General features: G+C 40.1%; 2 protein-coding genes across 40 annotated transcripts in view; one reads left to right on the forward strand and one right to left on the reverse strand.

Annotated features, from left to right (window-relative positions):
• LOC137256363 (coiled-coil domain-containing protein AGAP005037-like) overlaps positions 1 to 8,874 on the forward strand; it is a 240,659-nt gene extending 231,785 nt beyond the window's left edge. For 15 of the 27 annotated variants that reach the window (XM_067794154.1, XM_067794160.1, XM_067794155.1 and 12 more), the window contains 7 exons: positions 85 to 290; positions 811 to 929; positions 1,760 to 1,890; positions 2,580 to 2,655; positions 3,144 to 3,242; positions 3,770 to 3,917; positions 4,602 to 8,874. In XM_067794154.1, the coding sequence (XP_067650255.1) occupies positions 85 to 290; positions 811 to 929; positions 1,760 to 1,890; positions 2,580 to 2,655; positions 3,144 to 3,242; positions 3,770 to 3,917; positions 4,602 to 5,861 (2,039 nt within the window). In that variant the 3' untranslated portion in view covers positions 5,862 to 8,874. The remainder of the gene's footprint in view (positions 1 to 84; positions 291 to 810; positions 930 to 1,759; positions 1,891 to 2,579; positions 2,656 to 3,143; positions 3,243 to 3,769; positions 3,918 to 4,601) is intronic. The other 12 variants (XM_067794165.1, XM_067794157.1, XM_067794161.1 and 9 more) reach the window with 1 other exon arrangement.
• A 910-nt stretch (positions 8,875 to 9,784) lies between these two features.
• LOC137256365 (5'-AMP-activated protein kinase subunit gamma-1-like) overlaps positions 9,785 to 15,899 on the reverse strand; it is a 372,719-nt gene continuing 366,604 nt past the window's right edge. For all 13 annotated transcript variants that reach the window (XM_067794188.1, XM_067794191.1, XM_067794185.1 and 10 more), the window contains 4 exons: positions 15,176 to 15,247; positions 14,244 to 14,318; positions 13,607 to 13,700; positions 9,785 to 12,384 (listed from right to left, as the gene is read on the reverse strand). In XM_067794188.1, the coding sequence (XP_067650289.1) occupies positions 12,359 to 12,384; positions 13,607 to 13,700; positions 14,244 to 14,318; positions 15,176 to 15,247 (267 nt within the window). In that variant the 3' untranslated portion in view covers positions 9,785 to 12,358. The remainder of the gene's footprint in view (positions 12,385 to 13,606; positions 13,701 to 14,243; positions 14,319 to 15,175; positions 15,248 to 15,899) is intronic.

Genomic DNA, 15,899 nt, shown 5'->3' on the forward strand with positions numbered 1-15,899 from the left:
TTCTGTAAAATAATCAAGCTCTGAACTGATGTGTTGGTGGACTTTAGGAGTTACCTCCCTTCATCCGCTGACCTCTTGTTTCAGGTATGTCAGACATCCCCACGGTGTCCAGTCAGAGTGGGACGTTGACTGGCTCTGAACAGCGAGATGCCGATCTGCGGGAGTCCATTCTCAACATTCGGCAGAAGGCGTCAGAGCTGAAGGTCGAGCTGCGTGGATTGCGTCGCATGCAGCAAATCAACAAGGAAGACATGGTGGACACAATCCAAAAGACCATCGTCCACCTGAAGGTAGGTCATGTGACATGATTCTGAAGCCCATCATCAACGATATGATAGGTGGACATTGGTCAGAAGCCAGCAGAGAGATTGCCTGCAGACTCATTGTGAGTTTGTACTGACATTTGGGCACATACTTTCAGAGACATGACAAAATATGTCATTAGACACATCTAAGGAAATTGTTTCACTAAGACACTTCATGATTACCCCCACGTTTTAAAATATCTATCAGAATGTTTGGGGTTTTTTTGGGTTTTTTATTCCACATTTTCTATTGTCCAGAAAATCATATATATGTCATAGTATGTCATTTAATATATGTGTCTTTGAAAGAATTCAGATAATGACATGCAGCAATAAAACAGTTTCAGCTGAAAGCGTATTTCAGTAGAATGGTTCAAACTACCTGCTTACAGCAACTGGACCATTGTGACAAAACTAACAGAATGGTAGATCATGTAATCACCCTGTCAGTGTAGGATCCACACAGGTTGTTACAGTGTGTGATATGGAGATCTGTTGTTGTCAGGATGTGCTGCGGACAGTTCCGGGTTCCAGCACTCAGGTGGTCCGGCGCCAGAGGTCTGAGACAGACATGGACAGACACACGTACATCGAGGACAAGGCCAAGATAGCCAAAGAGTTGACGTGAGTTGACAGAGGCAATAATATCTCTGATCCTGTAGAGTTCCTGCGTTGAAGCCAATAGCATTCTGCTGAAGGTGATATTGTCAGATCAGTTCTGTGTGGATTGGATTGGTTCTCAGATCAGTCAGATGGTGTCTGTTACTGATCCTTCGAGAATTCAGCTACTTGTGCATGTATGTATTGTGGAGTCTAATGTTCCTGTGAATGAATATTCCCAGTTAGAATTTGTCCCCAGTGTCCTATGCTGCTTAAGTAATGTGACAGGATGGATGAGTGAATGAGTTGAGTTTTAAGCCACAGTGAGCAATATTACATCAATATGGCAGCAGTCAGTGAATAATCCAGTGTTCAATAGCATGAGCATTGATCTAAGCAATTGTGATACAAAGACACATGTCAACCAAGTTAGTGAGTCTGACCATCTGATCTTGTAAGCTGCCTCTTAAGCCAAGCACAGAAGGCTGAAGACTATTAATAACATGGAGATTCATGGGTCAGGATCAGTGATGAAGTCAGGCTTGGTATCTACTTTAGCTTCATGTCATCATACCCAAACAGCATGGATTGATGCTGATGATATCAATCACTGGATTGTCTAGTTTTGATTCTTTACAGACAACCGTTATATGCCAGGAATATAGTGAATGTGAACGCTAGACTACCCCACCACCCCACCAGGAGAGTGTATTGTGTAGACAATGGTGCCATCACCTGTTAAACAAATGAATATTTATAAAATAAATCTCAGTGCATTGTTACCTGGATATATCAAGGATCCCTATTTAAAACATAAGGATTCCAGCTTTTCTACATCTGTCATCTTGTTTCAGTGATCTCGAGTCCAGTGTGGAAGAGTTGCGAGCAGATGTCATATCCCGCCAGTGTCGAGTCAACATGACCGACGTCGAAGGAATGGCTCTGATACTAAGTAATGTCACCAAGTCACTGGCTGATCTCAAAGGTAAAAAAGTTAAAATGGTTCTTTTTCTTATTTTCTGGTCTGTGTGAGTTTTGTTGAAAATGGTAATTCTCAAATCCCTTGGAAATGGCTTTTTGTGACATCATTCAAGACCTTTCCAATTTTTTGTAATGATTTTTACGAATGAATTACCAAAATGTCATCCAATGGACTTGCACCACCTGCTTATCTGCATATATATGTTCCCATATTTGTTCAGGTGGACATTAGCCTTGCCTCCGAATGTGTTTATAGTGCACATTCGATAAAGTCACTATTTCTTAATTAGTGAGACACAGATACACACTTATTATTCAGTCAGACTGTAAAATAAACTTGACACTTGGAAAATATTTCTTTGAATTACGGAGATGATTTAGCATTTATGTTTAGAGACACAAACTGAGTGTGTCTTTGGCCTAATTATACTTCAGTGTTGTTGATTATTTATAATGTGTGTACATGTTAGGTCTGATAATTTCTTTGAGTGAAAAAAACTTTACTTTTTAATATTGTTGTTAATACCTTTGAAGTTATGATTTTTCAACATCCTTTGTGCATGCGTGCATGCGGGCCAAATTTGGGTGCACATTTTCATATGGAACCAAGGATAAACATGAATATGTACAGCAACTTTGGTCTTTTCCACACAGTCTAACTACATGATATATATTCTGTGTTGATGTTCACAGCAAGGTATCCGGCACTGCAGGAGCAGCTGAAGTCGGTGATGGCGGGGGAGATGGAGATTGTGGTGCAGGAGGAGAAGTAGGATACAGTCTTTACTCTCCTTACAATCGTGCTAACCCTTGACATTGTCCTTGAGTCCAGCCTTTGTCAGAACACTATTGACAATCATTTTGACTTTGAATTTATACCTGGTCTGTCTTAGGACGTCACTGAGAATCACTTGAACCTCTGACAGTGTCATTAAGACCAGTCTTTGTCAGAACACTATTGACAATCGTTTTGACTTTGAATTTATACCTGGTCTGTCTTAGGACGTCACTGAGAATCACTTTAACCTTTTGCATGGTCCTTGAGGCTGTCAGAACACTATTGACAATCATTTCTACATTGAATTAATACCTGGTCCATCTTAGGACGTTACTGAGAATCACTTTAAGCCTTGACATCATCATTAAGACTAGTCTTTGTCAGAACATACTTTAGAATCATGTTAACCTTTGATGTTGCCAGTAAGACCTCGTGTCTGTGTTGTGTTTTTCTTTAATCAGTTCAGTACATTGTGTTAGGCTTGCGTGTTCCAGGTTCCTGAAGGAAGAACCGGAGAAGCTAGAGGCAGACCTGAAGAGATGCAAGAAGTTGACAGGGACGTTGTACACACTCAAACGGTACGAGTTGCTCATGTCTGACTCACCGGGATGAGGGAGTGAGTTGTAGTTTTATGCCATTTTTAGCTATATTCCAGCAATATCATGGCGGAGAACACCAGAAATGGGCTTCACACATTGTACCTATTTGGACAATTGGACCTGTTTTTTTAGCAAGATGTTTTTTGGGTGGCACTTTCACCACTAGGCTACCCCACTTCACCATCATGATAAGCGCAGCATTCGAAATAAATGTCACGGATGCTCAGCGCTGGTTGTTATTGTATTGGGTCATCAGTTTAAAATATTTTGCAGGCCCTTGTGGCTTTTAGTAAATTATGTGTCGTACCTTTTTCAAGTGGAATCTTTCCTATATTTTTATTCTTTATGAACGTGCGGGAATCACCCATGATCCATCATGTTACATATATTATGGCAGCGGTCGGCCATAATCCAGTCTGAACCAGACAATCCAGTGATCAAATGCATGTTACCTTATTAATTTCATTTCTCTTCCTGTTCTGAAACCGTTTGACCATATTCCACAGGCTGGCATCGGTCCAAGAGCATCGTCCGCCCCAGATTCCCCCAATAGCCTCCAACCTGAAGGAAGTAGGTGACGAAGACAGGAAGAATGTTCTAGAAAACATCCGAGCCATTGTACCCAACCATGACACCCGAGTAGCGAAGATTGAGGTACGGATAAACTATTGTCTCTACCTCGCGGGATGTGTAAGTTGGCTTCTCCTTGTTATGTGTGTTGTGATGTCACACAAGGTCAAAGGTTAAACTTCTGAAAACTTCAGGAAATCAAAGAACAATTTATTATGTGTTTTGCGTCTTTTTTATATTTTTTTACAATAAATGTGTCCAAAGATTGCAGAAACGTAATTTGCCAATGGGGTTGCAAGGGTCACACTTTCCCGGGGAGTTTCTTGAGCATGTGTTTATGAAAATTATCCTCATAATTGAATAATTGAGGCTAGAGTTGAATTAGTAACTATTTAACAAGTTTGAATGATTTTAAAGAGTTTCGATAATGTATATCTGAATTAAAAACATAAACTTCAGAAAAGGTTTCTGAAAGAATAGGGTTTTCCTGTATTAGGTTAGTCAGTGAGTGAGTGAGGTGGGTTTTATGCTGCTCTCAGCAATATTCCAGGAATACCACGACAGGATATACCAGAAATAAGCTTCACACATTGTACCCATGTTGGGAATGGAACTTCAGTGTTCATTGTGACAATACCATACAGCCTTTCACTTTCAGAATGTGTTGTGTGTTAATATCAGTAAACAGGCTTCAGATATTGCTGAATATGTGATATTCTGATTCATGTGGATATCTTTTTTTGTAATGCCTGTGTTTGATCTCCACAGGCAGCTGAGACATCCCGTGAGAGGAAGAAGAAGATCTCTACCCAACAGGAAGCTCTCAAGATGGGGAAGTCTCTGGAACTTGCCTCCCGAGCTCTGCGCCCGGCATCAGAAGGTGATGGGGATGTGGACTTCAGGGACACAGTGGACTGCGGGCCGAAGTCAGCACCACCACATGCATCCATGCCGCTGACGGAAACCACGGAGAAAATCAGTAATGTGGGCATGAAATGTGAGAATGAAGCTAAAAAACCAACAGATAAATATGCAGCAAGAGCAGCCTTCTTCGGGGACATGTCTCCACCAAAATCTCCAGAGAAGGAGGTGAACCCTTTGAGAATGACAATGGACTATACTGTGAGAATACCATCATCAAGTTTAACTTCTGGTACTGGAGGAGGATCCCAGCCAAATAATCTGAATGATACATATATTGTAAAGAGCGACACCTCACCCACACGATCTCAGCTGAGCATTCCACGAGGATCTGGCAAATCATCCTCCCAACCTACATCCCCAAGCAGCAGGAAGGGGGAGAGTTCTGACGGTAAACAGAAAAAGGTTCCTCCACCACCTCCTCCAAGGAAAAGTAGCCGTCTGCCGACTGCAAGTATTTCCAATAGTTCCAATACAGCCAATGGCAATGTTATGTCTCCAGTTCGTACTGTCTCTGTAACCTCACCATCACCTGACGAGTCAGAGGAAGGTCAAGGTCGTGGGCCGGTATCATCCACGCCAAAGCCGACTCCTCCCAAGAAACCCACGTCTAAGTTTGAGAAGGATCTTGTTGCAGGAATATATGCAAATATGAATCGTCCAGATCTTCAAAGTCAGAAAGTGGCCCCCGAACGCATAATAAACAAAGCAAGTACGGAAGAAGGGAAGAGATTATCTCGGGAAGAGCGAGGAAGCAGCAGCGAGAGCACAAGTTCAAGTGCGAGTCTGGACTCACAGCAAGGGGGTGTTGTCATGAGGCGGACATCAGCAGAGGTTGTCCGTCGGGAGAGTACAGGTGAGAAGAAGGTCAAGCCCCCACCCCCAGAACGCAGATCAAGCCTGCTTCAGAAGAAAGCGACAAGTCCATCGGACGAGAAGATTTTAGCACAGCAGAGAATTCAGGAGGAACAGAGAAAGTTGGAGGAACTTGTTCGAGAAACAAACGAAATGATGAAAAGACAGAGTGCAATACAGATGACCGAGAAAACCAGCATGAACGGGATCAACACAAAGGCTGGTGACAGAAAGTCTGGAGTGAACAGGTAGCTGGAGAACAGGAGTTGACAGATGGTGCTATTACTACAGATGCAAATACCACAAGTGGTTGCCTTCATTTTGTGCCATTGACCTGCACTCCAGACTGGAGCTGACCAGACAGAGATGGAGACTTGTGTGGTCAGTACCTTGACCAGCACCCATCGGATGTCATGTTCGTGCAGGAACTCGGACCATGTCCCTTCATGTGCCAACAAACTATTGCTTGTTTGGGTATAAGGCATAAAGGGAAGCAACTCTTGCCATGTTTTAAAAGTGATACAATGTGATACTGGATATAGAGAGAGGGATATGACCGCAGCTTGTGATGGACGTAAATACGACTGCTTGCTGATGAAATTGATCCAAAAACGTTCATGTGATTGCATCGTAATCACACATCAAACTGATGAACTACATCAATTTTCTGTGGATGATTAAATGAACAGTCTTATCCAGAAACATTTGTCTGATTTGATGAACACACAAGTAATTAATCATAACAGTGAACTTGTCCTCGGATGAAGATGAGATAACATTTGTCTGATTTGATGAGGACACAAGTGATTACTCATAACCTTGAACTTGTCCTCGGATGAAGATGAGATATGAAGGGTGAAATGATGATCAGTGATACTTGGGACAATAACATCAACATCATGGATAGTGCTGTGATTATTGTGTCAAACCCATGGCATTCATAACTCTTGCGTGCTTTTGAATGCAATATAGCGTGAGTGCATTACACTAGCATGTTTGTAGATAGGAGCTTGATGGTGCAATAAGAAAAGCTATAAGGTTAGTGAGAGCTGGAGAGATCGAGGAACTCCAGTGGAATTCTTATCAAATGGATTGACCTGCAATAATGTATGGAATCAAGATGGACAAGCAATGTACAGTCAATTGGATTGTTTTCAGGTATGGATATACAAGCAGACGGCAATGAGTGAACTCACAACACTGTCACTGTAAACTATACAGGCAGTCAAGAGAGAAGTCTGAGGAATGTTCAATGATACCCTGTTGTCACAGGAGCTTTTGAGTCATGGGAGCCTTGCGTTGTGGTGATGTAGCTCCACACAGCTGCATATAAAATGATGTGAAATTGACGTCTGCTGATTCTGTTGAAAAATGAAAGACTGTTCTTTGGATCTGTGACTGGTAAAGTGGAAGCTGTGTTGAACATTGGGAATCATAGGTCATTTGTTGGTTGCATTTATAGGAACAAGTTTCTTGGCGCTTGCAGGAATATTGACCTCAACCTTTGATTAAGGGATAAATGTGTTGGAACATGCCAATACTCAGTGGACACATCTAGATAATGGAGGAGGGAGTGGCACAGTATCTGACTAGAGCTATTGGATAATTGGGTTGCATATCAGATGATATTCCTGGATACTGGATGGTATGACTGGATATCAGGTGGTATAGCTGCATATCCGTTGGTAAGGCTGGATATCAGATGGTATGACTGGATATCACACGATATGTCTGCATATTGGATGGTAAAGCTGGATATTGAATTATATAGCGACATTTTGGATAGTATGGCTGGATATCAGATGGTATAGCCACATATCTGACGGTATATCAATTTGTGTTATATATCTGATGTTATGGATGAAAATCTGACAATGATACATTTCTGACAGTGTAGCCACGCATATGACTGCATAGATATGCTGCAACTAATGATATGACTTCATAAGGCTACCTACCTGATGGTACAGCTGTATATTTGATACGCTGTTGAACGAAGTTATATCTGTGGAACTAGCTACAAGCTAGTGAGGACCCAAGTGGTCGCAGTCTCTCTCATTCGAACCCATAATACAAAGCAATTATACTGGAGATGTTCCCCGTGCATTGTGCAGGGTTAAACTGCAAAACAGGAATATATGATAATCCAGACATTAGTATTTAATCAAAGAATTGTACATTCATGTCATTGTGTGTCAACTATTTGCATAGCAATGGCAGATGTTTGTGGTGTGAGGAGTACAGTGCAAATCAGTCAGGGATCTCTCACAGCACTTGTTTGATGTTGATTGTCATGAAGTCGTGGTGTAGGAACTGTTTGGAAAACTTGCATGCAGTTGAGTTTCTGTCATGTATTGTTATCTGTATTGTACATGAGAAATGTTACAATTCGTCCAGACTGCTTTCAAACTCATACCTCATACTTGTCACTTTCAATTCTACTTCACAAGTTTTGTGGTTCAGCTGTTTAATTTTCTCAAGTGAGGATTTCAAAGTTGAGAGTAGATTTGTCCTCTTATAACACTGGACATTTAAAGCATTTAAAGGCACCGGTTTTCCTTTTGAGTATTTAATTTGAAAAGTCACATGTACACTTTTCCCATTTTTGTCTGTTAAACTTTAAGCTGACTGTTGCATGTACATACTTATTTTTTTTTATGATGGTAGAGTGGGTAGTTCTAGAGTTACGCTACACCAGGTGCAATACGTTATGTACAGACATTTCATCGATCACCAGACAATGAGCTTGTCCAGTTTTTGTCAGTAGATTCTTTGTTGCATTGTATAATAATCAAGTGATCTTTGGTTGTGATTTTGATCATATTTCCACATATTCCGATACGAAGATCGGTGGAACTAGTGACATATGCAAGAATATATTTGACCTTGGCAGCCATCTTTGTTTCATGTTATGAATTGCTATTATGCTTGTTTAAACCACCAGTATTTTCCATGATGTTAGACAAATGGACTGGGCGAAACCTAGTTATTCTAAACAAATATTTTAATTGGGGTTCAGTTGTAAAATGTGGGTATTAACTTATTTTCAAGCTTTTCTCAAATTCTTGTTTTGAAATTAATAATCTTGCATGGAAACATACACTAACATTCCATCCTGCTAAACTGAGACTATGCAAGCTCGCTGCAAATTTTCATCAAGTTTTGAAACGTGTGTCATCTTAAACTGCCTTAGGTTGAAATTGAAGATTGAAAGTGGTATGTTCTGTAGAACATCATGCAGGACTGAATAAACGATTATCACAAACTTAGTGGTCTTGTTTTCGTACTCTCTTCCACAAAGTGATCCCTGTAGATCAGCAGTCATAGATGTGAGCGAGTTTGGTTTTATGTCACTTTTAGCAATATCATGGTGGGGTGACACCAGAAGTGGTCTTCAAACATTCTTCCCATGAGGGAGCAAACACTTTAACTACTTGACAAATTCTGCTACAGTATGCGAGTTACGATCACTTCTGCGCTTAAGAGCTTTGCAGGAGTAATCACAAGATTTTTTTAATTGGCACTCACACTTTAAAGCCAAAATCATTCAAGCCATACAAAGAAAATACCATGCTTATTTGCAAATTCCAGATTTTTGGGTTTGTTCACCTGGCTTTCAGCATCTCTGAAACCATTTCTTTTTTTTAAAAATAAATTATCTCCCCTGTCTCATATCTAATGTGTATCTTGGTCTTTTAAGCGACCCAGCCAGCAGATGTGACCTCTTGTAAAAATCCTCACCTTTAGCACTTGTTTGTTTTAAAAAATGCAATAATACCCGCCACCCTTACACACGGACTACAAACTGTCCAGTCCTCAGTTCATCTTCATGCAATGTTAAGTGAGTTATTTCATGATTCATCCCTCTGCATCTGGTTTCCGTCTACTCAGAACACTGTTCTTGTAATACGGCGAGTATGATTCCAATGCATCATTGTTGATAGCAGTTTGAATGGTGTGTGCTACAAAATCATGTTCTACCCTGTGAGTGAGTGAGGATATACGCTGTTCCAGCATCAACATGGCCAGGACACCAGCTATGAGCTAGCTTCATGTTGTACTGCAATGATGAATATCAGCATATTCATGTGATGTGAGTCGTTTATATAAACTTTTGATGGAGAGTATATGATCAGGTACTTTGAAACTAATATTGAGAAACAACAGACAACCTGTGACACTGTACAGAATTAATTTATTTATTGACAACCTGGGCAACTGTCAACATAATATTGTCTATCCTCTGAAATGTACAACCATATGCACCAACACAGCAGCTATGCAACTCAAACTCGCCTCAATGTCTTCACATTGTTTCTGTGACGTCTCGGTTGCATTGCTACCAGCCAGTCACGACCATTCTCTATTATCAACTGTATCATTCTTCCGTTCTATTATGACATACACCCTGAAATCACCAACCAATCAAAATACATCTTCGGAATTTGAAACTGCCTCAGATCTAATTACAAAATGATGGCTTCGGATGAAACTTGTTACACTTATTTGAATAGAGGAGAGACAGATATGTAGGGGTGGCTTATTTATTTTGTGGTATCACATGAGTTTAGTTTGCGCTGCTTTTAGCAATATCACAGCATCCAAAAATAGGCCTCAGACACTGAGGGGGCATCGAACCTGGGTCTTTGGCATGAGAAGCACACATGTTGTCCCCTCACACTCCCCCCATTTCTGTCAAGAAAGAACAATGTCATTTCAGAGGAATTATTTTTAGTGACACTTTCATTGCTTTGCAAAAGGTTGCAAAGGGTACTATGGTTCTAGAACGGGGTAATCTGAGTGGAATTTTTAGCACCTTATTCAATCCGGACAAATGTTTCTATGGTGAGAAATGGTTTCAGTGTATTTATCACAACAGCACGAAAACGAAATACACTCCAACTGAGAATAGCCTTGGATTCATGTTATATACCTTGAAGCAGTTACTGTACACACACACACATAGCATCTGTTAGCTCTGAACATACTCAATATGTACACAACAATTTGTACACACTCTACAGTCATATTACATCTAGTCAGTCTCAAATGGGTCTCTATCATACTACTGATTTCATTAGCAGAAAACGTTATCCTTCACACTCCTTCAGGGGACAACTGTTGTCCTAGCACTTTTCATTCCAGTCTTTCAAACTCCTGTTGGTCTGCTAGCTCAAATATTACATGATGATTTTACAGCAGTCTTGGACAAGGTTTCCCTTTTCACGTATTTTACAAGATTAATCAAGATTAGAATTGGACAAAATTAAAATTTAAAGGGATTTAACTCTGGTTTTCGCGACTGAACACACATGGAAATGAAATTACCCACACATTTCAACTTGGATCAAGATAAGACATAAAGAGATAAGCTGGATTGTGTGGCATGTATCAGTGAAATCCATTGTTTAGTTCAGGTCCAGCAAAACCCTAATTCCAGCACAATCACACAATGTACAAATCAGACAGGTTTCAAAAGGAATGAAACATTGGTGTTTGATAAGTATCTTTGCCCTGATGAAAATCATAACTGCTCCAAAAATGAACTTTTAATGGCCGAACAGACTAGTGGTCATTGGAAAACTTTGACATGATTTGCCTAGGAAAGACCCATACGGACACAGAGCTGACCCCGCCAGAAGTTCTTACCTCCGAGATACACACATATTGCGATAACAATGTCACCTGGTAACAATATACCAAAGGCTACTTAAACGTGTCTCCGATCTGATGTCATATGGGAATACAACCACCTCCATTGACCTCTCCTCCAGGTTATTAATGCCCTGAATCCAGCCCTGAAAACTTGTCACCATAACATCAATACCACCCATAATCAATGTTTTGATTCCTCCATGAATATAATCAATGTACTTGCATAGTTATGTATGACACATGTTATCAAAACAATACAACCAATCCTGCTAAAATTTCCATCCCAACAGTACTCAATATACAAAGTCAACAATCGCAAAGATGACTGAGCTCCTGTAACAAGTCACAATCAAAAAGTACTCAAATTCAAGAGATCCTTGACAACCACTTGGAGCCAAAATGTGTCTGACTTAACTTCACAACCCTAGCATGAATTCCAAGCAAATGTGATCGCTATTTTTTTTCAGGGATACAAAGGTCCTAAGTTTAAAAACAAAAACAAAAAAGGTCACGTCTCTCATTCCTTCAGATCAAAATCTTGCTAGCTGCTTCTCATACTAACAGTGTTACAATTGTAGGTTCTGACTCCGGACCTCGGTCCTCAGCTGCAACTGTTACATATATATCATTTTCCCATCTCAAAAAACAGCAGTCATTTCTTTCAATTCAACACCTTCCACAAAACACTGTCAACAAGAACTAACAATTTCCTCAAACATTTTGTCAAGCTTGGTCTTGTATTCTTGGTACAGTGCTCAGGTGCTAACATACCCCATCCTGAGTTTAGACTAAGATGGGTTGTGAAAGCTCTGGCTTAAAGGATCGAACAGTACCTGTCGGTCTACAGCAGATAGAATAATAGTAATTATCTGTTTGGTCAGGCTCGACCAACCCATCCTTGGATGTTCCAAACTACAGTTTTGACGCTGCCATTTGGTGACGAGGCATGTTGAGGATATGTTTAATATCACAGCTCAATCAGCTGCCTCCATGTCAGTCCTACTGGCAGTTCCGAGAAACGTCAGAGTCAGCCGAGTCCAGCTTAGCTTCTATAGTTGATATCATCACAGTAAGATCCCCTGAGTATTTGCATATCAAGACTTCTTGGAGGGTTCAACCCCTGAAACAACAACAACAACAATAATAATGATAGTAAGTGAGAGAGTGAATATAACTGGTTGGTCTGGTGTATATTCCAGCTATATATCGACGAGTGTATATGCCCTTACACTACTTTCAGCAACATTCCAGCAACATCAACTGCACACATTGTACCCTTGTTGAGAATCATACCCAAGCAAATTAATCACCATCCATCCATCCATCCATCCATCCATGGTAATATTACCTAAAAGGCCCTGCACAAAGTGAAGCTACACAATCGCGAAACTCATTGGTGGTAAAATGGTCACTTTACCACGCATATTCTCCAGTTTGATTCCCCAACAGACACAAATGGTGAAAACTAAGTTTCATATCCTCTCTTCAGCAAGAATTATGGAGTTTTGCATTACTGCACTAGCAATAAAAACCTGCTTCATTCACCCTAATCAATAAGCGTAAATGTTTTCTTGGCACAGTGGGAAGACAACCAGTCACTACCCATGCCATGCTTATTGTCAAATTACAAATTGTTCATCTCGTTCATTGGTATTCATTATGTCCCCTAGTATCTTTTCAGCTATTTGTCTGAATTGTCTCCCCTTGACTGTCTCACTTCAAGGTGAGGTGAAATGGGAGTCTACGTTCTTATCTAAAGTATTATGAGTGTATGGCTGCAGGTTGTAGTCAGGACTGGCCAGTTTCATCATGCCAGACATGTCCGAACACTTCAGCAGGAGACGATCTGCCCAGACCTTCCTACTTCCATGTAATGCCTAACACCTGGCGAAAGGTCGAAACAAGTACTGAGGCTTGCTGTTGATACAGATCAGAGACATCCATCGTCATTAACTAAATGTCATTTGAGCAAATCAATGCTCCAAATGTCTGAAATATATCATGTATTTTTCCTCATCTGTGAGTGGCAACATGTTTTTTGTGTGTTTTTTTTAATCCTAAATTTGTATTGTATATTATGGTTTGGTTGGCATTTGTTTTCACTGTATTGCTTTTTGTTGGTCTTTTGTGTGTGTGGGTTTGTATATGTTTTGTTGTTGTAGGTTTTTGTCATGTTAGCACTAGTTAGTTATTTGGGGTAATACAAGACCAACACAGCACTATTCTATGTTGATGGTAGTCTACGTAGTGTAGAAGGACGAGTTCAGGTGTTTTACTGCTGCAGGCTTCCTTCAATGTATCTGAATTATCTCCCCTTGACCACACACACATCCACAACTCACCCATTGGTTTGAGAACTATGAATGTAAGAAGATCAGAGAGAGACACAATGCCAACGACATGATCCTCCACGTCAACTACCACCAGCCGATGTACCTGCAACAGTTATATAGAAACTTCAGTATGTGGAAGTACTAAGGGCATGCACAGGGAAGAAATATTTTTTACTCTCACCAAATCACATTTACAGTTCATTCCCATTGCTCTCAATGCTTAAAGGCCTCTATTAAAAATAACAAATCATGTGAGATGGTGTCTAGATATTCCTTTTATCTTTTCTTCATAGTTACTTTGGATAATACATCACATAGGGAGTCAAGGCTAGGTGACATATGAAGAACATCCATGTTGCACATTCACAGCTTTTGTCTGCTAACACAATCAGTGTTTCGAAGTCTAATTTCCAGCATGGCACTGGTGAAAACATGGACTTGAGAACGTGGAGCACTATCGCCCATTAATGTTGAAATTAATTCACTCTGGACACATAATACCCAAAGCTCAAGCTTATAACCTGTCCTGTTAATAACTGGCAGTCATCCTAAGTTCACTTGTTGAAATTGATCTCAGTTTATTTTAAAAGTTTCTTTATGGGATTAAGCTGAGGCCATGTCAGGGATAGGCAGCACTTGTTCATACCTCTGCCTTGACGATAGTGTCCATCACTTGGCCAAGTGTGTCGGTCTCCAAACACTTTGCTACCCCTTCAAACCCCTGGAACAGCCAATGATCAAATCACACATCTGTCTAGCTATCATGTACACAGTTAGATATTTGTTAGTTTACCAATATAAAATGCAAATTAGTTCACGAATGTTTCATTACTTATACTGTCATATCATTTCACAACATCTCCCTTTTTCTGATTCTTTGACTGACTTGGGTGCTTGTTATAATGATTAACATTGCTAAAACATAATTTAGTTTTCATTTATCATCTTTATTTGGGATATGCATATCTATCCAGCCAGTAAAACTACAGAGCAAATGCAGCCAGTAAAACTACAGAGCAAATGTGAAAAGAGTGAGTTTAGTTTTACACTACACTCAACAAGATTCCAGCTGTATGGTCTGCATATAATTGTGTCTGGACAAGACAATCCAGTGATCAACATCATGAGCATCAATGGGATATAATGACATGACTAAGTCAGCGAGTCTGACCATCCGATCCCGTTAGTCACATCATACAAAATGTATGGGTTACTGAAGATTATTTCTAACCCAGGTCTTCACGGATCAAATATGAGAACAATTGTGTGCATTTTGTTACACAATTCACACTCATTTGTGTCTTTTTTAATGCAGCACCTAATATTATTCCACCTGTGTAATGGCAGTGCCTAATTCATAACGTCAGGACCAGACAATCCAGTGATTAATTCAAACAACTAGCATATGATGACATGTCTAGTCAGCAAGTCTGACACATCTCTTATGACAAACATGGGTTGGTGAAGCTCAATTTTAACACATATCTCCACAAATCTCACATTCAGTAGATAAGGGCTAAACAGCACATAATATCATGGTCTTTCGGCCACTTTTGAAACAACACTGACATGGCTTACATCACATCGATGCTGTAGAGCCTGGGCTATTGTCACATCAAGATTGTTGTATGTCTTCTCCGCTGCCAGGTTCTGAAGGAAAGAAGAATTACAATGATAACACTGAATTTCTATATTTGACTGTTGAGAGCATAGAAGCACTGAGCTTCAACTATAACAGTTAAGGGTGAAAATGTGCTTTATTACACTATAAATGGTGTAGGGGCGGACTGTATTTCTTTCAGAGCCCTCACCTAATTTCATGGATAACCTTGATTCGTGGATCACGGAAATAATTATGCCAACTGACATCACAAAGTTGTACTTTTGATGTACATACAATGTCATGCCTCACTGAGAAAAAAAGTTCCAAACTCTGCATTACTACAGATAATTGTCCGGCATTGAGATGAATAGCCCCAGATCATTAATATCACCACTGCCAGACTGTATTTTCACAAAATGTCAAGTATAGATACAGTTAGCTCCAACATTCTCACTTTTTGTCTGCTTTCCTTGGTGTCAATACTTACTGCAGAGGGCTGTCATACATCGTGACATATAAGTAAACAACTACATAATACATGAAACAGGGAAGGTGATGTTGCATTTTGTGGGCACATGAATGGGTGATGTTTGCAAATGGCTTCCTTAAACAAAGTGGAGTGAAAGAGTGGAATATTAGGAATTTATTGTTTGCTGAATCAATGAATTAAATAATCAGTGAGCATACAAACTGAAATAA

This window comes from Haliotis asinina, chromosome 11 (genome assembly GCF_037392515.1).
Source record: "Haliotis asinina isolate JCU_RB_2024 chromosome 11, JCU_Hal_asi_v2, whole genome shotgun sequence".
Lineage (NCBI taxonomy): Eukaryota > Metazoa > Mollusca > Gastropoda > Lepetellida > Haliotidae > Haliotis > Haliotis asinina.